Here is a 22885-nt window from a genome sequence, read left to right on the forward strand (position 1 = left end):
CTGGTGTGTGTCTTTTCATATGTAAGCATATGATATGTTTACATTTGAATTCAATCCACCATCACGTTTTTGATGCCATTATCCCAAAGTAAATGAAATGCACATAGTGGTGAATACGTTTTCATGTGAATATTGTGAATCAACGTACCCCATGGAGATTGAAAAAGATGACTACAGATAGTTCTAGCATTCGTAATGGAATTTACTTGAACTATATAACTGGCAATACAAAATCTCACACAATTAAAACAATTGTTCAACTGACCATATGCCATTTCATACAATTTGATGTGAAAATATTATCCTGACACAAACTGACCTCTTTTTTATGGAATGAGTTGAGAGAAATACATTCTATTGATCTGTTTGCAGCAATGTGTAAACAAATGCGCAACATGGTGTGTGTAATTTGTGCATGATTTTGTCAATTCTAAGAAAGTTATGCGAAATATTTCTTCACTGTCTCTTTAAGAGTGTTAACTGTTTTGACTACAACAGACTGGGGCTAGGGGGTGGGCTTTAGCCACGAGAGCGTGTTGGCGATAAAGAGACTTGTAATTCAGTTCATTCAAGAGAGAGGATGGAATGGGAGAAGATAAATAATGAAAGTCTCTATCAAGAATGAAACTGCACATACTGTCACAGAAGTGACCTTTTTGACGAGGAAGCTGATTCTCAATACCAAGCAACCTGGACTCGGGGGTAGACAGCCTAACATCGTGGGCTAAATGTAAATCTGGACAGCGTTATGAAAAATTCCCATCAACAAACAATACGGTGACAGCGGCAGAGAAATCTAAGAAAATAGAGCATCTTCACTCTACTCCCGACCGTATCCAGGCGCGTAAATTTGCCGTCCTTCAGATATGACAACACCTTAATAAAGGAACTTATTCTTAAGAATGTTGTACGTAGTCTTTCTGAAGCACTTGTGATGCTGCAAGTGGTGAAGTCGTAGAAATTGACTCAGCGTGTGGGGCTGACTTTCCAAAGTTGTCGGAGTCGGCTTCTGTAGACTTGACAGACCGTACCCACATTTGGATAATTTTGAGTTTTTGAGGGGGATACCTGAGAAACTTTTCTTGTTTGAAGACAATTTTATCACACACCAGAGGGTAATGGAGTTTCGCCTCACGTTGGATACCCTACCGGTTATTTTTGCGCTTATTGGTTTCGTTTTTGGTAAGTTCAATGAATGATACAATTATCATATTTCTTATACTTCATGCGTAATGATTTTTCCTATAAATAAGTTATTGTGATGCTTTGTTTTTTTTTTGAGGCACTCTTGGTCCAATAGCCAAGGAAATTAATGTGTGGTTTATTTGACACACAAGGCTTCGTGACAGACGCTCATTCACCATAATTCGTCTTGGTATGGGCCCAGTAAAACAAATATTTATGAGTGATCTTGTATGAAAATATGTATATTTTGAGCATTTTGCTCAAAACGTTTAAATCAAAAGGGTTGATATGCTAATTACTACATTATAAAGAATCCTCATCCTTAATCCATCAATTTTTCAGCTCATCGCAGATTATTGGCTATAACTTTAAATTAGGAAAATATGTCAGCGAGGGGGAAATGTTTATGAAGCCACATTGACAATACCTGAGCAGTCACATTAATAACTATTCAGTGATGCCATTGGGAGGGACACCACTTAAATTATGTCAACTCAGTTTGAGAGAGGAAACATGGCTGGCTTGGGGACCTTGGCAACATGTTGACCTCTTTTTGTGATTGTGTCTTCAAGATCTATAGTCCTGAATATCTAAGGACAGGAGAGAGGACCAGAATTCGAACAGTGGAATGTTGTAGTTGTGCCTAACAAAATATATAATAATACAGTATGTATCAATAACATCATTTAGAAGTTTCACTGAGTTTTGTCACAGACAATGGATTCTTCTCAAGAGAAACTCTTAACTCTTAATACAAATAATACCATAACTCGCTATCCCCATTGCATGTCATATTGCCACTTGGCAGTATTCCCGGTCGTACGCAGATGCCGTTTCTGACAGCGTGGTGTATCGGGCCCTGCCCGGGCCCTGCCAAATACTGCTGGAGCTGGCTTTTACAAGGCTGTAAACATTGACTATGAACCCAGAGCATGACAACATCTGGAAAAGCACTCCTTCAATGATTCCAGATGCTCCTATGGGTCTACAAGGCTAAATTGAACACACACTCATTCGCAGCTTTGCCAAATCTTCCTAATTCAATGTCCCCATAACCTCAAATTGAATCAATGTCATTTTAGCCATAAAAAAAGATCAGTTTGTCTTCTCTTAGTCCAAATATCCTACGTGTCCATGTGTCGATGCAAGTTGTTTTCCACTGTACATGTCACCACTCTAAAAAAAAAAAGCCGCCACCAACCATTCTCACTATGCGCTGAAGGTCCCTCCAGCTATCTCCCATCACCTTTCCACACCTGATAAAAGCCTTCAACAGGGGGCCAGGGTCAAGTTTCAATCGCTGGCTTCAGTGTGTCAGTAAGGTGACCCTCAGTCAACCCAGTTGCTAGTTTGTCAACCCTATTGCCAGTCTCCTGAATGACTGAATGGGAGAGGGCCATGCGTTTGCTCAGCTCCTTTTGAAATCGCTGGGAAATTGCAGCAGAACAGCTGTCCGTTTTCTCATGACCATCCCCAAACAGGTCTTTAACGAGGCCAAAAAGACGGGATCTAACCTTTTGACTTTGATCTTAATTACAGTACACACACGTCTCAGACAAGATCTCGGTGGAGAATAGCCTATAACCAATAGCTAAGCTTTAATAGTTTTAAAGTCATTAATAGGTGTTTGAGGATGATTTGTGTTTACATTTTACTGCACATTTGAAACATTTAGAGCCATTGTTGACAAACTATAGCGGAAAGCAAAGAAACCATTATGATAACTGCATAACTGCAGTGCTGTTATTGCGAAATGTTAAGAGACATACATGTACATCTAATTGCTACATTTGTGTCTGGGTTCACCAGCCCCTGACATGTCTCTTAATTCACCCATAGCATCTATGCATCTCTGTGTCATCTCCATTAACTCAGTGAGCCATTACCTAAACGGTGACGTGAATGTCAAAGACTGTTGATGGGTAACAGGGATGAAGGCTCTTCCTGTTTGTCTGTTGTAAACACTGTCTGAGACATGTGACTGCAACCAGCGCAGTAAACATATAGTAGACAGACAGCCACATCCCCAAGTGAGGGAACCAGACATCTTAATCATCTTGGTTCTGGTCTAAAATTATCACTTTGACAGGATCCAGCAAGATCTACAGTCAGCGAGACACCCAACTCAGACAGACAGATCAAGCCAGAGGGAGAGTTAGGCAAGACACAGTCAGAACACTCTGTTGCCTCATAGATACACACACACACACACACACACACACACACACACACACACACACACACACACACACACACACACACACACACACACACACACACACACACAGTCCCCCTCATCGCTCCTATTTTCATCTGTTATCAAGCAGATCAATCAAGTTGCCAATAACTTGGGAGGTGTTGGCATGAGCTGTTGAGTTGATCCATCTTCCATAGTGTGACTCAGCTAACCAGGCATAAATACATGGTCAAACCCTCATTCACTCTAACTATCAAAAGAATAATGATATTCCCCAGTTTCCTCAATGTCTGCTGATTGTCATCAGCCAAGGTCAGTTATCATAAGCTCACACTAAAATACCCATCAACAGGCAGGAATAGTCAATTGGAGTTCAGTTAAGTCTGTTTGAACAAAACATTGTTATTCCAAGGGCTAAAATGAGTCACCCTGACCTCTTTGCCACTACCAGACAGGGCTGAGATATTTCCAGTTCACCCAGGCATCAAAAGAAACCAACCAAACCACAGGGGGACTCTATTTAGCAGTGGCTGCTGACAGCACCTCTCTCCAGACCTCAAAGAGCTCAACCGCAGCTGTCCGAGGTGAAAACGAGCCACAGGGACCTCAACAATACCAGTGTGGCATCAATCTGACGGGCCCCTGGGCCAGGGCCCCAAGTTTCAGACAGCTTAATGGCCGAGGGCATTAGTTCCAGTCGTCCAGTGGTTATGGGGGACATTGTGGGGATGATGAAGATGAAAGGTTGTGGGGACGCTGAGCCCCTAGCGCTGGTCACACACTGAAATAGAGAGAGAGAGAGAGAGAGAGAGAGAGAGAGAGAGTGAGTATAAGAGAGCGAGAGAGAAGGAACAACAATGTTTGAGCTGCTGCTGACTGTTACAGTGAGCTTTCTGTTTCTCGGGATTTTTTAAAGTTTTGCCATAGAAATATAATGCATGGAATGGATTTCTTATTACTTGGCTGTGGAATAGAAATATAATTCATAGAACAAATTATTTGTCCTGTCACTGTCGACTTAAGCTGTCAACAATATTTTCTGCATATTTTGTTGAACTTCTACTTGAGGACTATGTACAGTGCCTTGCAAAAGTATTCGGCCCCCTTGCACTTTGCGACCTTTTGCCACATTTCAGGCTTCAATCATAAAGATATAAAACTGTATTTTTTTGTGAAGAATCAACAACAAATGGGACACAATCATGAAGTGGAATGACATTTATTGGATATTTCAAACTTTTTTAACAAATCAAAAACGAAAAAATTGGGCGTGCAAAATTATTCAGCCCCTTTACTTTCAGTGCAGCAAACTCTCTCCAGAAGTTCAGTGAGGATTTCTGAATGATCCAATGTTGACCTAAATGACTAATGATGATAAATACAATCCACCTGTGTGTAATCAAGTCTCCATATAAATGCACCTGCACTGTGATAGTCTCAGAGGTCCGTTAAAAGCGCAGAGAGCATCATGAAGAACAAGGAACACACCAGGCAGGTCCGAGATACTGTTGTGAAGAAGTTTAAAGCCGGATTTGGATACAAAAAGATTTCCCAAGCTTTAAACATCCCAAGGAGCACCGTGCAAGCGATAATATTGAAATGGAAGGAGTATCAGACCACTGCAAATCTACCAAGACCTGGCCGTCCCTCTAAACTTTCAGCTCATACAACGAGAAAACTGATCAGAGATGCAGCCAAGAGGCCCATGATCACTCTGGATGAACTGCAGAGATCTACAGCTGAGGTGGGAGACACTGTCCATAGGACAACAGTCAGTCGTATATTGCACAAATCTGGCCTTTATGGAAGAGTGGCAAGAAGAAAGCCATTTCTTAAAGATATCCATAAAAAGTGTTGTTTAAAGTTTGCCACAAGCCACCTGGGAGACACACCAAACATGTGGAAGAAGGTGCTCTGGTCAGATGAAACCAAAATTGAACTTTTTGGCAACAATGCAAAACGTAATGTTTGGCGTAAAAGCAACATAGCTCATCACCCCGAAGACACCATACCCACTGTCAAACATGGTGGTGGCAGCATCATGGTTTGGGCCTGCTTTTCTTCAGCAGGGACAGGGAAGATGGTTAAAATTGAAGATGGATGGAGCCAAATACAGGACCATTCTGGAAGAAAACCTGATGGAGTCTGCAAAAGACCTGAGACTGGGACGGAGATTTGTCTTCCAACAAGACAATGATCCAAAACGTAAAGCAAAATCTACAATGGAATGGTTCAAAAATAAACATATCCAGGTGTTAGAATGGCCAAGTCAAAGTCCAGACCTGAATCCATTCGAGAATCTGTGGAAAGAACTGAAAACTGCTGTTCAAATGCTCTCCATCCAACCTCACTGAGCTCGAGCTGTTTTGCAAGGAGGAATGGGAAAAAAATTCAGTCTCTCGATGTGCAAAACTGATATAGACATACCCCAAGCGACTTACAGCTGTAATCGCAGCAAAAGGTGGTGCTACAAAGTATTAATTTAAGGGGGCTGAATAATTTTGCACGTCCAATTTTTCAGTTTTTGATTTGTTAAAAAAGTTTGAAATATCCAATAAATGTCGTTCCACTTCATGATTGTGTCCCACTTGTTGTTGATTCTTCACAAAAAAATACAGTTTTATGTCTATGTTTGAAGCCTGAAATGTGGCAAAAGGTCGCAAAGTTCAAGGGGGCTGAATACTTTCGCAAGGCACTGTATAGTTATATGCAGAACATGTGATGTGGGCTGAGAAAGAAGACATTTTGAACACTGCATGTCCCACCCCCCACATTTGGTCTGCAGAGGCTTTCAAATTGTTTTCAATTTCAGAGATATCGGTTGAAACGATTGAATTACAAATTAATTAAAGCAATTGCTGTGACCCCCCCCCCTGTTCTGTGTTTCGTTGGTACACATTTTTTTATTTAAAGCCTCCTCCAGTTTAGCCAAATTAAACAAGGTGAAAACACACTGGGTTCAGCCATTTTCCTTCTGAAACGTTAGTCACCTGTTGTGACACAAGGATCTGTTGGATCTTTAGGGTATAAAGGCATCTAATTCCAGTTGTGGAATAAGAAAGGAGCAAAGAATGTACATCGGAAAATGAGAACGCAATAGGCCCTGTCATTGTGCATATCCACCCAGACGTGCATACAAGCACAGAAAATAACAGTTCATTTGCAGTCCTCCTGTAACCCATGACTGTCCATTCACCTACCCGTCTGTCTGCTTACCTACCTACACTCTTAGAGAAAAAGGTGCTATTTAGAGCGTAAAAGGTTTCTTTGGCGGTTCCCATAGGATAAACCTTTAAAGAACCCTTTTTGGTTCCAGTTAGAGGGTTCTAAAAAAAAATGGTTCTTATATGGGGACAGCCGAAAAACCATTTGGAACCTTTTTTTCTAAGAGTGTACATGTTTCAAGTGTCTGTTTAACAACAGAGCTGTAGGTAAAACAGACGATCACTTTTCCTTTGTTTACTCACAAAAAAAGGACCTGTCTGTCTGTAACATATCGATAACTTATACAGCATGCTCACACAAGCAACACAACTCTTCCCCATAGGACTTCCCTGTTCCCTTGTTGCCCCCTAGCATGGGGCACATCCATAATGCACTGTCTACTACAGCATGTACCACCAAGTGTTTTGAAAATTCCCTTTTGTAATAAATGGTGTGTGTGTGTGTGTGTGGGGGGGGGGGAGCATATGTGAGACGCAGGGGGAGTGACCTGTGAGGCCGAGCGGCGCTGTGGTGATAAAGACAGCGTGGGCACTGGAGCACAGCAGAAAAGCTGTCCTACTCCACTCAGATGACATATTCACACAGCCACCCCACCCCACTGCCCTGCCCAGACCTCACAAGACCCTGTGTCTGTCTGTCTGTTTGTCTGTCAGGGAGAGGCAGCATGTCTAGGGCAGTCAAATGTTTTTGTTTGTTTGGTGTAGATGCGTCTGTGAATGCACTGTGTATACGCTGTATGTGTTTGTCCATGAGAGTGTGTGTGTTTACCATTCGTGTGGCATTGTGTTTTCGTATTAAATCAATACTTGGTGCTTGCGTGAGTGTGTTTGTTTGTGTGTGTGTGTGTGTAGTGCACCACTTCAGCCCAGTATCATTGTCTGCAGCTATATTTGGATGGTTCCCCGCTGATTAAACTAGTGGGCAACTTGGTCCCCTCTGAAGGGCGCATCAAACAGCAGTGGCCCGCTGCCATGTGAACACTCCCATCAGGAGCTCTCAGTCTAATGACTCTGAGCACACTCACACACACACTTCCTCACCTCCACTTCTCATACTGCCACTCTCCCGTCCTTCACTACTACTGGTATTTGGAAATAGACTCCCAGCCAGTCTTATTTGCCAAAACCAATCACCTGTAGTAGTGGTAGTACCCATTATATAGCATCCACAGCATATTATTCAGTGGACAGTTATAATTGCTCAGCAGTTTCTGGTCAAGGTCAGATGAGTATGGCACAAATAGAAAATTAATTAAGTTTAATTATCTAAATGTTCAGTTGCCGTGTTTATACAAACAATGTGTATCCCCCACGCCGTACAATCTTGCATATGGTAAAGAGGAATTGGGGATAGAATGGAGTTATCAATCTGTTCTCTCTCCACCAGTAGCCTGTATTTCCCTCCATTGAAGTGTTTCGAGTGTCTGCCAGACTTGGTTTTCGTAAGATGCAGCAGTAGGTCAAACAGACGATCTTATCTGTTAAAAAAGTGTCTCTTCGGCGAAGGACGTGTCTGTCTGTCATGGAGCTTTGAAGCAGCGCAGGTAGGGGATCCACTAAAGTGCAGCCACTTTTCAAATGTTCTGTCAACATCCAAAATGAGATGCGTAATAAAAATGTGCGCCCTCCCACACCTGTAAGTCCAGCTGTCACCTGAAGCATCTGGCAGGAATTCCACAAATTGGCAGGGGGATCATTTATACTTTGCAGACTTGAGCACTTCGAAGGTTCAGCAGAGGCTATTGTTTGATCATTCATAACTTACTTTCCTTGGTTTCTCAAGGTGACTGATTCCCTGTCAGAGTAGGAGAAAATTTTGCAGCTGCTGTCATCGATTCATTGACTTTTGCATCCATCATTAGGAAAAGTTCCTGTCAGATTAGTCTCAAATAGGCAATATGTGTAATGGTTCTCGTCTGGTGAAGGAGAAGCGGACCAAAATGCAGCGTGGTATTTTTGATACATGTTTAATGACGACGAAAAAACACGAACAGTACAAAAACAACAAACGGAACGTGAAAAATTATACAGCCTATCTGGTGACAACAAACACAGAGAACCGTTACAATATGTGATAAGTAGTGAGAAGTATTTACAGACGAGAAGGGAAGTGTAACGGTTTTCCTCCTCTTCTGAGGAGTAGGAAGGATCGGACCAATATGCAGCGTGGTACGTGTCCATGATAACTTTAATAAACTGAACACTGAATACAAGAGAATAAAGGAAAACCGAAACAGTCCCGTTATGGTGAAAACACTGAAACGGAAAATAACCACTCACAAACAAAAGTGGGAAAACAGGCTACCTAAGTATGGTTCTCAAGCAGAGACAACGATTGACTGCTGCCTCTGATTGGGAACCATACCAGGCCAAACACATAGAAATATAAACACAAGAACAAAACAGAATGCCCACCTCATCTCACGCCCTGACCAAACTTTCTCCACAAAGAATTATTCTGCTTGCTGTTTGCGCCATTTCCTTTTATGTCCATCCTTTACAGTGGCTTGTGAAAATATTCAACCCCTTGGCATTTTTCCTATTTTATTGCCTTACAACCTGGAATTATCATTTGTATCATGTGATTTACACCACATGCCTACCACTTTGAAGATACAAAATATATTTTATTGTGAAACAAACAAGTGATAAGACAAAAAAACTGAACCTGAGCATGCATAACTATTCACCCCCCTAAAGTCAATACCTTGTTTCCCCTTAAACCAATCGTGTTGCTTTAACAGTCATTGTCCTGGAAGGTGAATCTCCGTCCCAGTCTCACATCTCTGAAACAGGTTTCCCTCAAAAGTCCCTGTATTTTGCGCCATCCATCATTCCTTCAATTCTGACCAGTTTCCCAGTCCCTGTTTCCCATTTTTTTTTACCTTTATTTAACCAGGCAAGTCAGTAAAGAACAAATTCTTATTTTCAATGACGGCCTGGGAACAGTGGGTTAACTGCCTGTTCAGGGGCAGAACGACAGATTTGTACCTTGTCAGCTTGGGGGTTTGAACTTGCAACCTTCCGATTACTAGTCCAACGCTCTAACCACTAGGCTACCCTGCCGCCCAAATGCTGCCACCACATTGCTTCACTGTGGGGATGATATTCTCAGGGTGATGAGAGGTGGTGGGTTTGCGCCAGACATAGCATTTTCCTTGATGGCCAAAAAGCTACATTTTAGTCTCATCTGACCAGAGTACCTTCTTCCATATGTTTGGGGAGTCTCCCACATGCCCTTTGGCAAACACCAAATGTGTTTTCTTATATTTTCTTTAAGCAATGGCTTTTTTCTGGCCACTCTTCCGTAGTGCCCAACTCTGTGAAATGTAAGGCTTAAAGTGGTCCTATGGACTGCTACTCCAATCTCCGCTGTGGAGCTTTGCAGCTCATTCAGGGTTATCTTTGGTCTCTTTGTTGCCTCTCTGATTAATGCCCTCCTTTCCTGGTCTGTGGGTTTTGGTGGGCAGCCCTCTCTTGGCAGGTTTGTTGTGTTGCCATATTCTTTCAATGTTTTAATAATGGATGTAATGGTGCTCCGTAGGATGTTCAAAGTTTCTGATCTTTTTTTATAACCCAACCCTGATCTGTACTTCTTCACAACTTTGTCCCTGATCTGTTTGGAGAGCTTCATGGTCTTCATGGTGCCCCTTGCTTAGTGGTGTTGCAAACTCTGGGGCCTTTCAGAACAGGTGTATATACTGATATCATGTGACAGATCATGTGACACTTACATTGCACACAGGTGAACTTTATTTAACTAATTATGTCACTTCTGAAGATAAAATGTTGCACCAGATCTTATTTAGGGGCTTCATAGCAAAGGAGTGAGTACATATGCAAATCAAATCAAAGTTTATTTGTCACGTCCGCTGAATACAACAGATGTAGACCTTACAGTGAAATGCTTACTTACAGGCTATAACTAATAGTGCAAAAAACGTATTAGGTGAACAATAGGTAGGTAAAGAAATAAAACAACAGTAAAAAGACAGGCTATATACAGTAGCGAGGCTATAAAAGTAGTGAGGCTATAAAAGTAGCGAGGGTATAAAAGTAGCGAGGCTACATACAGACACCGGTTAGTCAGGCTGATTGAGGTAGTATGTACATGAAGGTATGGTTAAAGTGACTATATGCATATATGATGAACAGAGTGTAGCAGTAGCTTAAAAGAGGGTTTGGCGGGTGGTGGCTGGGACACAATAGCCCGGTTAGCCAATGTGCGGGAGCATTGGTTGGGCGGCCCAATTGAGGTAGTATGTACATGAATGTATAGTTAAAGTGACAATGCATATATGATGAACAGACAGTAGTAGCAGCGTAAAAAGAGGGGTTGCACGCACCACTTTTCCGGGTTTTTCTTTTTTAGAATTTTTTGAAACGTGTTTTTTTTTTCATTTCACTTCACCAATTTGGACTATTTTGTGTATGTCCATTACATGAAATCCAAATAAAAATCTATTTCAATTACAGGTTGTAATGCAACAAAATAGGAAAAATGCCTAGGAGGATGAATACTTTTGCAGGCACTGTTTCATTCAAACTTGGACACATTCCTTATAAAAACAGTATTGCCAGTTTAGAAGAAACTCTAAGGTAGAATTCTCTTAAGGTGAATTGTGAGTGAGTTTAAAACCATGTTGTATTCTTTGCCTTGTTGTTCCCTTCGCTCTCAAATGTTTTACACAGGCGCTAAGCATCCAAGGAACAAAGAGATCAAGGCCCGGCCTCTGACTGAGCATAGGGATGTTAGCCTGCCTTGAATTGCTGTGGATAGCAGAAAAGACTTAGAGAATGCCAGAGTGGTGTAGGAACTAGCTTTGTAGCCAGACATTTGATATCCCTCCCACCAAACCCCTACTACACCATTCAATATCTGCCCTGATAATATCCAGGAAGTTTTTCACATTGGGCCCATTTTGTCTTCTGTGGTGATATGTGGGGTCTGTGGGTGAGACAGGATATGAGTTAGGGCCAGTTGGTGTGTGCACAGCTGTATGTGTGTGTCTTCATGTCTAGTGTGGTCTTTCATCAAGAAGAATGCAGAGACCGCTGGTTGCAACTGTGTGGGACCGGAAGCTAATGCCAGGTCCCCTATGTGGTCTCGGTGGAACCTCCAAACCAGGGTTACACTCTGGGATGCAGTCTCACGATACTGTCAAGCGGGGACTACACTGTTGCACTCACAGACAGTTTATTAGCATGATCCCTTTTACTCCCCTGCCTCCACGCTCAGTAAAAATAGCCTTCATCATAGCTTCATGCAAAGTGACAAGCTCTGGAAAGCTCAGCACATGCAATGTCAGTATCTCGCTTCTGATTCCGCTCTCATTCTCCCCCTCCTCTCCCCTTCTCTCACATGCACTTGACAGTGTTAGTACTTACAACACTGACAGTAGTAGTAGTCTAGCTGGTAGGGGAAAGTGCTGAGTTGCTTGTGTTCTCTCAAGCCTCTCCCCAAAGTCCTGTTTGGAAAATCAATAGTTATTGCTGGAAGCTACCAAAACCAAGCAGACAGCGGTTAAAGTATTTTTGATTGGCTTGAGAGTGCAGGGCTGCTGTATTTTGAGTTCAAGCTTTTAAACACTTTTCAGTGTTTGCTTGTGTAACAGAGTTGGTTATGTTTCCACCTGTTGCTGCAGTAATATCTATTCAATGTTTATTTATTTCTATTGGTTGGTTCAAGTCAGATGTCAATAAGGTGTTATGTCATTGGCTACGCTTGCAGATCGGGGGAGATCTGCAGTGCCAAGTGGAAACATAGCCAACCCTGGTACGTTCTCCCCTGCTGAATTCCACTTGCACACTGCAAGCGTAGCCAATGACATTACACCTGATTGACATCTGACTTGAACCAACCAATAGTAATATATAAACATTGAAAACCAAATTCTGCAGTAGCATTTGGAAACAACCAACCCAGTTACACTTGTTTGCTGTTGTCTTAGTCTAGAGTAAGGAGCACTTGAAAGAAATAAAGAGTTACGATGCTAATTGCTTCTGTGGTGCACACTCTTTAGATAAAATGTTGTTTGTACATAAGTGTCAAGTTGGCTATACGTTCACCATGATATTGACATTTCTAACTGAAATGGCAAGACAAATGGGGTATAGAGTGGCAGATTTAGGAATAGGCGACATGGGCAGCCGCCCACGGGATGCCCGCACAAAAAAAATTGAAGCGGGGGAATCTATCATATAGCACACCTCTAACTTTGTACTGTACTAATGCAATTAGTAACATCAGTCACACTCCGAAATGCTACCAAATAAACCACAATTCATTCATAATACTGTGAATATATAGTTTCACAGACATATTGTTGCAATGTTTTCTGGTTTGTGTGAAATGGTTAAGAAGTAATATAAAACCAGTCTATAAAACCAGTCTGCACACCTCCAAGGTGAATTGGTTCAGTCTTGACTCTTGGTTGACAGGGTTTATGGGATGGGTAATGTATTGATGCTCGAGTACCAACTCAACACAAAATTGTTTCTATTTGCCTTTGTTATTTCTTTTTGATATTTATGAGTCTTATTTTTGTACATGTTTTTTTATTTATAAAGTTTTTAATGTTATGATTTTATTTGTGTTGTTCCAAATGCCTGACTAAAAATTACAGTTTGTGCAGAATGGTGCTTTTTTTGGGGGGGGGGGGTTGCTGAAGGGGAGGTTTGGCCAGGCAGCCATTTAAGCTAGAACCGCCACTGGGGGTATCCATTTTGGGTGAGAAATTTAAAATGTAGAACATATGAAGGTAAACATTAAAATATCCAAGTATAAAGACTGTTGACCTCCCAGAGCGAGTTCTTTACTTTGAAGTAAATCAAAGTTTAATGGACTTCTAGCCTCTCAACCATCTTGGTGGAGAAACTACACTTTCAGAGTACGAAAATGAACCTAAACCTTCTTTTCCAGTTGGTGGTGGGAAAGCCCCTCTCTCCATGGCAAGGTGTCTCATTTTCGGCCCAAACATTTAGCCCAGAAAACATGTAAGCTGCTTTAGCCACTGAACCTCCCTCCCCTGGAAGGTGTAAGTCAGCACCATCTTTCGGAGTTAACGTGTTGTGGAAGTTTGGTCACTTTTCCTACGCCATCCTTAGTCCCCTCTCAAAGACAGAGGGGGAAGGCAGACGAAAACACCAGAGCTGTTAACCCAGCTCTATTTAGTCCCTTGCATCCAACAGAAGCTCAATAGAAGCTCAATTATGAAGGCTATGGCTTTACAGCCCACCGTTTCTATTCTCATGCAAGTGCCTCTTTTTTTTGTTATCCCCAACCTCAAAGAGTAGGTGGTTGGGGAGAAAACACTCACTCCCCGCCCAACTCCCACTCCCAATTTAATTTCAGGAAATGAATGCCATTTACAAATCAATTCCCAGGCTTAGGCGAAAGAGAAGAGGAGGAGGAGGGAGAGGGGGGCTGCTGTAAAACATCAAAATTCAGTTTAGAGGGAGGGGAAGGCAGTCTGGTAAAAAATAATTGCAGATGAGGTAGAAAAATAAAGTTTCCCTTTCTCTTTCCCCTCATGCCTCTCCTCTAGTCCTACTCCCTCTGGCCGATAACCTTTTTTAACCCTATATGGATAGGGCTAAATTGAAATGTTTCTTACAGAAGAAATATGAAATGCATAACCATGGTAGCAATTGAAAGGGAACAGTTTGGAGATGATCTGAAAATTGTTAGACCAAAGGTAAGCACACTACAGTTCACCTGACACAAGACTGAATCCAAACATTACACTGTTCATTTTATGTGAATTTGACATTTACTGTACTCTTTGCTGCGTTTCTTGATAACGAAATCTGAAAATACTCTGAATACATTCAGTAACATGATAAGGCTATTTCTGGAAAATGCGGGGTAGTTGCAACATAAGACAAAACAAATAAAAAGGTTTGACTGGGAGGACGAAATGGTGTCTCCAAGAGGCCACAAACCTCTCTAAAGTGTGCACATTTCAGTGCACTTGTATGACACAAAGGAAAGTATTCAACTATAAGGTATTTTTTTGAGCTCTCCTAGCTGTGCGGTTGAGGAACTACAGCAAGCACACTTGTAGTTGTATCGTTTGGAACACAACCCTGCATCCCCCCCGCCGTCAAGACACTTACTGGTGTTGTTTACGCAATCAAAAAAACGGTCCATTATTAATCACAGTCTGGGTAAGGTTGGCATGATTTGAAGGCTTGTTCTATTGCCAACATGACTAGCTTAAGTTGTAAAATATTAACTTAGTGCGAGGCTTTCACATGGGAATTCAGAGAAACAGATTGTAATTTTGGTGCGCGTAGAAAGGAGTCAGGAGTGCATTCAGGTGGGAGTGCCGCGGCAAATTTTCTTCACATTAAACAAACATAGGCTCATTCTGTTCAGAACAACCCAGGGTATGAGGACATGTCATCTTGAAACTGTACATCAAACGTAGTGATCATAAACGTTGACACTGTATATGAAATTAGTTTTATGATTTGGAGATACGAAGTGCACATTTGGACTCGCTGATGTTTGGCTTTCTTGTATGGCACCAAAGCGGTATTTATTATAATTATCAACATCTCATCTTTCAAAATACATCCAGTCTTCTTAATTTACAGCATTTCCCTCAGACAACAATTACCGAGAAGGATGGGGGCAGCTTCTTGTCACACACCGTGCTCAAGTTCATAAGGGCTCTGACGTCATATATAGCATGTTACTGTACAGCCACAATGTTCCAATTTAGGTGCTTATTAGTGCCCAAATCTGCAATTTTAACCCATATACATGTACAAGTATAAAGGGCTATGCTCTAAGAAAGTGCTCACATCTATAGCAGCTGCGATACTGGAATTCCTATGTGAAAAGCTCCTTCCAGCTGTGGACACTTGAAGTCAGAATTTCTATTCAAGGGAGTAGCGTGGAAAGCAGGGGGTAAGCTTAGCCGAGTTTTCAAATGGTAAGCCAATGCATGGATTAATCTTCTCTTTCTAGCCCCACAGGGTGTTAAGGATTTGAGGTGCTATGTTCCGATAGGTATCCCAAGCCTGATTTATTCTCAAGTTCCTCCGGTGGAATTTTAAGGCATTTTTCACGGCTGACTCCGACTGAGCTAAGATGTCATCAGTGTTTTGTGCTCAGGTTTGCCTGGCAGGGAGACGAAAACAAGAGTCTTCTCACATACCTTACAGTACCTCGTGTCATACCTTCCATATAAGATTACTTTGGAGGTGTGAGGGGTGATTAGCAAACAAACTAGTTGTGTGGGGGAGGGTTAGGAAGTTAGCTGTATCAATTAGTCTTCCGTACGTTGGTGATCGAAGGGTGTTGATCTCAAGGCTTTCGCACGTGCTTGAATGAAGAAGGCAATTATTAAATTGCCAAACCTGTTGTCATGGAGATTTAAAAAGAAAAACTTTTTTCCAAAGTCAAGCCATGATAGATTTTTTTTGCTCCTGAAGTGAATGCGTGAGGGAAAAAAATTGTCTTTAGAAAAGTTATTTGTCATACGCACATCCTTGAAAAAAAAATGTACAGTAGGTGCTGGGCTAATAAAGGACACATGACAAAGAATAGAGGCCTGCAGACTGTATATGCTCCCAATTTACCACCTTTATAGGACAATGTTTCAATCCAACATGGATCTTTGTCAAGTCAAACGCCCTGAGTGCCACATCCAAAAACATATACACAGAATACACCTCACATGACCATGACGCATGGTGGCTGTGGAAACAATTCAAAACCGTGTGATACAACTTTGCGCACAGTTAATAGTCATAAATCATAGAGGTACATACAGTTATCAGGATTATATACAGGTACATACAAATTGGGCTGAGTAAAAACATAGATAACAGTAAAAAAACATTTTTTATGGTGTTATAGGCCTATAGTGTTTTGGCCATATTTGAATGACATGACTTCTTTGAGTTGACTCCTTAGAATACATCAAGACAAGGTTGAATATGATCTTTGTGCCATTTGTGGGAGGTTGTGCTAAATTGCTAGCCTCTCTTTTTATATCGCGAACAACGTTAGCCCTGTGACCTTACATGCAAATTACTTTTCCCCCTAGGCCTATCTTTCATCAGAATGTCGGACAAGTGAGTACTTAAGTGATTTGGGGAGTTGGGTGATGTGCAGATTAAGTTTTCTTCCCCAGAGAAGTAGATCAATCTGTTTAGCTGCTAAAAGCCCACTCGGACAGACATGATGAAATACATAGTGGAGGGAGTTGGCAGGGAGATAGAATCCACTCTGGATGCTGGCACACTCTCTTGTTTCAGACGACAAGGTCAGACCAACCCACTTGTTAACCTGAAGATGAGGAACGCGAGATGCCTCAGCAGTTTTTCATTCTCCATTATAGAATGACATTTGAAATCTGATCAAGACTATGTTCCCTCCCTCTCTCCCACTCTCCCATGCAAGACAACGCAGCAGTATTCTCTCAGGCTTAGATCAACTCCCCAGCTTAAAGAGGTCAAAGTCTAAGAGATTTGGGATGGAGTCACGCTGTTTCAGACTCTGTCCAGCAAACTGGGAATATTCCCAGAACATTAGCTAAGATTCCCATTAAGTTCTAGTTAGGGTTTTATCTAACATTAGGATGATAACATCTCAAAAACATTCAGAGAATTTTTTTCTTCTTTTTTTTTAGATGAAATGTATCCTTGGAATGTTTTAACATTCACAAAAAAAATTTGTGCACAACATCTGTAACAACCAGCACAGAACATTCCCCTAAAAGTTTGTGTTTTTATATAAAACATTTGCCTGACGTTGCAAGAATGTTCCTGTAACACATTTTGGCTGTTCTTTAATGGTTCCGAGAATGTTTCATTAGGTTGTGGGAACAGAGTGGGTACATTACAAGAGCTAGGTTCCCAAAACACACTCAGTTGTGATGACATTCATACAGCGAATGGAGGTGCACAGAACATTTCAAAAACATGTTCTATTTAAGTTTTTCCAAAACATTCTCGGCATGCCAATTTGAAAACATTCCCATTATGTTTCTCTCCAGATTTAATGGAACGTTGCATTTGAGGTGTGTGTTGTAAGGGATATAGAGACACACAGCATATTTTCATTCATATCACATTTTAATTAACAGCATTTAATCATACAAACACAACCACCTTCTTTTTACACTTCATAAGTTGACAATTTGCACATCTGGGTTTTGAACCTGCAATATTTGGTTCCCAAGCCAGGTCTTTCATCCTCTGTGCCACCAGGGAAACTCTTTTCTATTGTATTTTCTTTCAGTATCGGGAATATGTTGTATTTTTCTGAGCACCTCCATTCATTGAATTAATGTCATCACAACTGAGCATATTTTGTGTTTTGGGAAACTATCTCTTGTAATGTACCCACACTGTTCCCACAACCTAATTACATGTTCTGTGAACCTTTAACAAACTGTTCTGGGAATGTTCTTGCAACATCAGGCAGATGTTTTTTGCACCCTAAAAGAAACATTGTAGCATCATCCGCACAACTGGACAGTTTTTGTGTTTTGACAACATTTCTTTTCTGATGTCCCCACAATGTTCTCACCAGACTGTTCCCACAACCTAATGAAATATTCAGGGAACCTTTAAAGAACAGATGAAATGCGTTCTAGGAACGTTTTTGCAACATCAGGCGAATGTGTTATAAAAGCATTCTGTAATCGGCACTGCGACTGGACAGTTTTTGTGTTATGAGAACATTTGCCGCGGCCTATCAAATGTTCTGGGAACCTTTACATAACTGATTTTAGTTTGCTGGGTGTGTATTAGCACACTCTCACACTAATAACATTGACACAGTCCTGATGTTTCGGGCTCACCCTGATGCTGATCGTGCCCCATCGGGGTCATTTTGTGCTTAGCTTAGCATTTGTCCCTGTCATTTTAAGGCTGACTCGACAAGCATGTAAGACTCAAATTCACTCTCATCCTTTGCGTCTAATCAGTCACTATAGCATGCTGTGGATTCTTAGTGGGCATGACCATGTTGTATAGCATCTACTCATGAGGCTATTTGTATATATTTTTTGAGGGTTTGCAGCAACCATAGTGTGATATCAGAGCAGACTTTGGAATGATTTGATAAACATCTGTTCCTTTATACACTTCAAGACCACCCCATCACGGTTGACATCTCCACAGTGTCAACCTCCCAGAGTGCAAAGAACCTTGGTGTGACCCTGGACAACATCCTGTCGTTCCCTGCAAACATCAAAGCAGTGACCCACTCCTGTAGGTTCATGCTCTACTACATCCGTAGAGTACGACCCTACTTCACACAGTTAGTGTCGCATGTCCTAATCCAGGCACATGTTCTCTCCTGTCTGCACTACTGCAACTCGCTGTTGGCTGTGCTCCCCCTTGTGCCATCAAGCCCATGCAACTTATCCAGAACACAGCAGCCCGCCTGTTTTTCAACCTTCCCAAGTTGTCCCTTGTCACCACGCTCCTCAACACACTCCACTGGCTTCCAGTCGAAGCTCGCATCCACTATAAGACCATGGTGCTTACCTACGGAACAGCAAGAGGAACTGCCTTCCCTACCTTCAGGCTACACTCAAACCCTACACCCCAACCCGAGCACTCCGTTATGCCACCTCAGGTCTCTTGACCCTCCCACCCCTACGAGAGGGCAGATCCCGCTCAGCCCAGTCCAAGCTCTTCTCTGTCCTGGCACCCCAATGGTGGAACCAGCTTCCCCCTGAAACTAGGACAGCAGAGTCCCTGCCCATCTTCCAAAAACATCTGAAACCCTTCAAACAGTATATTAAATAATCCTCCTCCTCACCTTTAAAAACACAACAACACTTAACCAGCACTCGCACTCGCACTTTACCATCCCCACCCCTTCGAGCTCTGACTCTACTGACAGCTAGGTTATTGAGGAAAAAAAAATCGACTTTCTATGCCTGTGATATGTGGTTGTCCCACCTAGCTATCTTAAGTTGAATGCCCGCTCTGGATAAGAGCGTCTGCTAAATGACTAAAATGTGAATAAAATAATCCTTGTATCCGTTAAAGACAGAACTGCTCATCACTGTCTTACAGTACATTCAATTCCCAAATGCTTCTGCTCAGGTTAATTTAGGATACCCAGTAACTATAGACATGTGTGGGCCTTTGGAGAAGAGACATTACAGTGTCAACACAACACAACCACACTCTTGTGTCTTGAGTTGCCCCCTATTTACATGTTCAGGTTTGTGGAATTTGGACTGGCATTCAACAGCTTTTTCACAGACACTGTCATTCCTATCTAATAAAAGGCTGAGAAGCTCAGCTCCGTGGTTTCATGAGCTCACATTAAAGCGTTGAAGCCAATGCTCTCTTGTCCCTGTAAACCACAGCCAGGTAGTAATAAGTCCATAGAAAGCCGGGGTATGGCAGTTACTCTCTCTCCGGTCAGTCAAGTATAGGCCTATTTTCTGATTGTCTACGGTCCTCTCCCAATTTTTCAAGTTGTAATTGGAGAAGTCGTTCAATGTTGAGGTCACCTTGCCATTTGAACACCTCTCTTTAATAACATTGAGCTTCATCTCTTGGCCTTTAGACGTTTGCATTTCTAAACATTTGCCTAATATTTTTCTCCATTTCTAGTTATGCTAACCCAAATCTGACATTTACCTCAATCTCAGGCAATGGTATCTTCTCTTTTAAAAACCTTTGCATAACATCTACAGTTGAAGTCGGAGGTTTACATACACTTAGGTTGGAGTCATTTAAAACTTGTTTTTCAACCACTCCACAAATGTATTTTTAAGAAACTATAGTTTTGGCAAGTCATCTACTTTGTGCTTGACAAAAGTCATTTTTCCAACAATTATTTACAGACAGATTATTTCCAGTGTGTCAGAAGTTTACATACACTAAATTGACTGTGCCTTTAAACAGCTTGGAAAATTCCAGAAAATTATGTCATGACTTTAGAAGCTTCTGATAGGCTAATTGACATCATTTGAGGCAATTGAAGGTGTACCTGTGGATGTATTTCAAGACCTACCTTCAAACTCAGTGCCTCTTCGCTTGACATCATGGGAAAATCAAAAGAAATCAGCCAAGACCTCAGGATTTTTTTTTGTAGACCTCCACAAGTCTGGTTCATCCTTGGGAGCAATTTCCAAACGCCTGAAGGTACCACGTTCATCTGTACAAATAATAGTACGGAACTATAAACAGCATCGGACCACGCAGCCGTCATACCGTCATCAGGAAGGAGACGCGTTCTGTCTCCTAGAGATGAACATACTTTGGTGCGAGAAGTGCAAATCAATCCCAGAACAACAGCAAAGGACCTTGTGAAGATGCTGGAGGAAACAGATACAAAAGTATCTATATCCACAGTAAAAACGAGTCCTATATCGACGTAACCTGAAAGGCCACTCAGCAAGGAAGAAGCTACTGCTCCAAAACCACCATAAAAAAGACAGACTACTGTTTGCAACTGCACATGGGGACAAAGATCGTACTTTTTGGAGAAATGTCCTCTGGTCTGATGAAACAAAAATAGAACTGTTTGGCTTGCAAGCCAAAGAACACCTTCCCAACCTTGAAGCATGGGGTGGCAGCATCATGTTGTGGGGGAGCTTTGCTGCAGGAGGGACTGGTGCAATTCACAAAATAGATAGCTTCATGAGGTAGGAAAATTATGAGGATATATTGAAGCAACATCTCAAGACATCAGTCAGGAAGTTAAAGCTTGGTCTCTAATGGGTCTTCCTAAAGGACAATGATCCCAAGCATACTTCCAAAGTTGTGGCAAAATGGCTTAAGGACGACAAAGTCAAGGTATTGGAGTGGCCATCACAAAGCCCTGACCTCAACCATATAGAGAATTTGTGGGCAGAACTGAAAAAGTGTGTTTGAGCAAGGAGGCCTAGAAAGCTGACGCAGTTACACCAGCTCTGCCAAAATTCACCCAACTGTGGGAAGCTTGGGAAGCTTGTGGAAGGCTACCCAAAAGTTTGACCCAAGTTAAACAATTTAAGGGCAATGCTAACAAATACTAATTGAGTGTATGTCAACTTCTGACCCACTGGAAATCTGATGAAAGTAGTAAAAGCTGAAAAATAATTCTCTCTACTATTATTCTGACATTTCACATTCTTAAAATAAAGTGGTGATCCTAACTGACCTAAGACAGGGAATTTTTACTAGGATTAAATGTCAGGAATTGTGAAAAACTGACTTTAAAAGTTTTTGGCTAAGGTGTATGTAAACGTCCGACTTCAACTTCTACTAAGGCGCTCAGTTGCTTTGAGAACATCCACATAACATTAGGTCAGTCTCATACCACGGTCTTTTCCCTGCTAAGACTGGCTCGGCCTGTAATATTTATGTGTCAGCTCCTAAAGCCCCTGTACTGCTGGGTTCCTCCACAACCTCCAACCAACCCCCACCAATGTAGGTCTATTCAGCTCTTCTAGACCCTAAAAGATATTAGCCGAGCGTCAGTTGGTCCTATACTGTTCTTCTACAGAGCCTGGCATGTTCTCTCTCTCTCTCTCTGTGGGTCTTACCCCAACTAGTTCTGGAAAACAGTTGAAAACCTGGAGAATAAACCCCTCTCCTTACAGCTGCCCATGTCCCTTAATGTTGATTATGTGGTTGTTACTGACAAGTTTTTTTTGGAAGGCAGCCACAGTGCATCCTTTATTTAAAGGGGGAGATCAAACTGATTATAGGCCCATTTCTATTTTGCCCTGTTTATCAAAAGTGTTTGAAAAACGTATCAATAATCAACTGACTGGCTTTCTTGATGTCCATAGTATTCTCTCTGGTATGGAATCTGGTTTCCGTTCAGGTTATGGATGTGTCACTGCAACCATAAAGGTCCTCAATGATGTCACCATTGCCCTTGATTCTAAGCAATGTTGTGCTGCTATTTTTTATTGACTTGGCCAAAGCTTTTGATATGGTAGACCATTCCATTCTTGTGGGAGTATTGGTGTCACTGAGAGGTCTTTAGCCTGGTTTGCTAACTACCCCCCTCAAAGAGTGTAGTGTATAAAGTCAGAACATCTGCTGTCTCAGCCATTGCATGTCACCATGGGAGTACCCCAAGGCTCGATCCTAGGCTTCACGCTCTTCTCAATTTACATCAACATCATAGCTTATGTAGTAGGAAGCTCTCTCATATGCAGATGATACAGTATTATACTCAGCTGGCCCCTTCCCGGATTTTGTGTTAAACGCTCTACAACAAAGCTTTCTTAGTGTCCAACAAGCTTTCTCTGCCCTTAACCTAGTTCTGAACACCTCCAAAACAAAGGTAATGTGG

At 41.8% G+C, this 22885-nt stretch overlaps 1 protein-coding gene across 1 annotated transcript in view; it reads left to right on the plus strand.

Annotated features, from left to right (window-relative positions):
* The first annotated feature begins 545 nt into the window (after positions 1–545).
* LOC135548727 (roundabout homolog 2-like) overlaps positions 546–22885 on the plus strand; it is a 132498-nt gene continuing 110158 nt past the window's right edge. Inside the window, exon 1 of the mRNA XM_064978593.1 lies at positions 546–1182. Coding sequence (XP_064834665.1) covers positions 1119–1182 — 64 coding nt within the window. The 5' untranslated portion in view covers positions 546–1118. The remainder of the gene's footprint in view (positions 1183–22885) is intronic.

Source organism: Oncorhynchus masou, chromosome 11 (assembly GCF_036934945.1).
Source record: "Oncorhynchus masou masou isolate Uvic2021 chromosome 11, UVic_Omas_1.1, whole genome shotgun sequence".
Classification (NCBI taxonomy): Eukaryota; Metazoa; Chordata; class Actinopteri; order Salmoniformes; family Salmonidae; genus Oncorhynchus; species Oncorhynchus masou.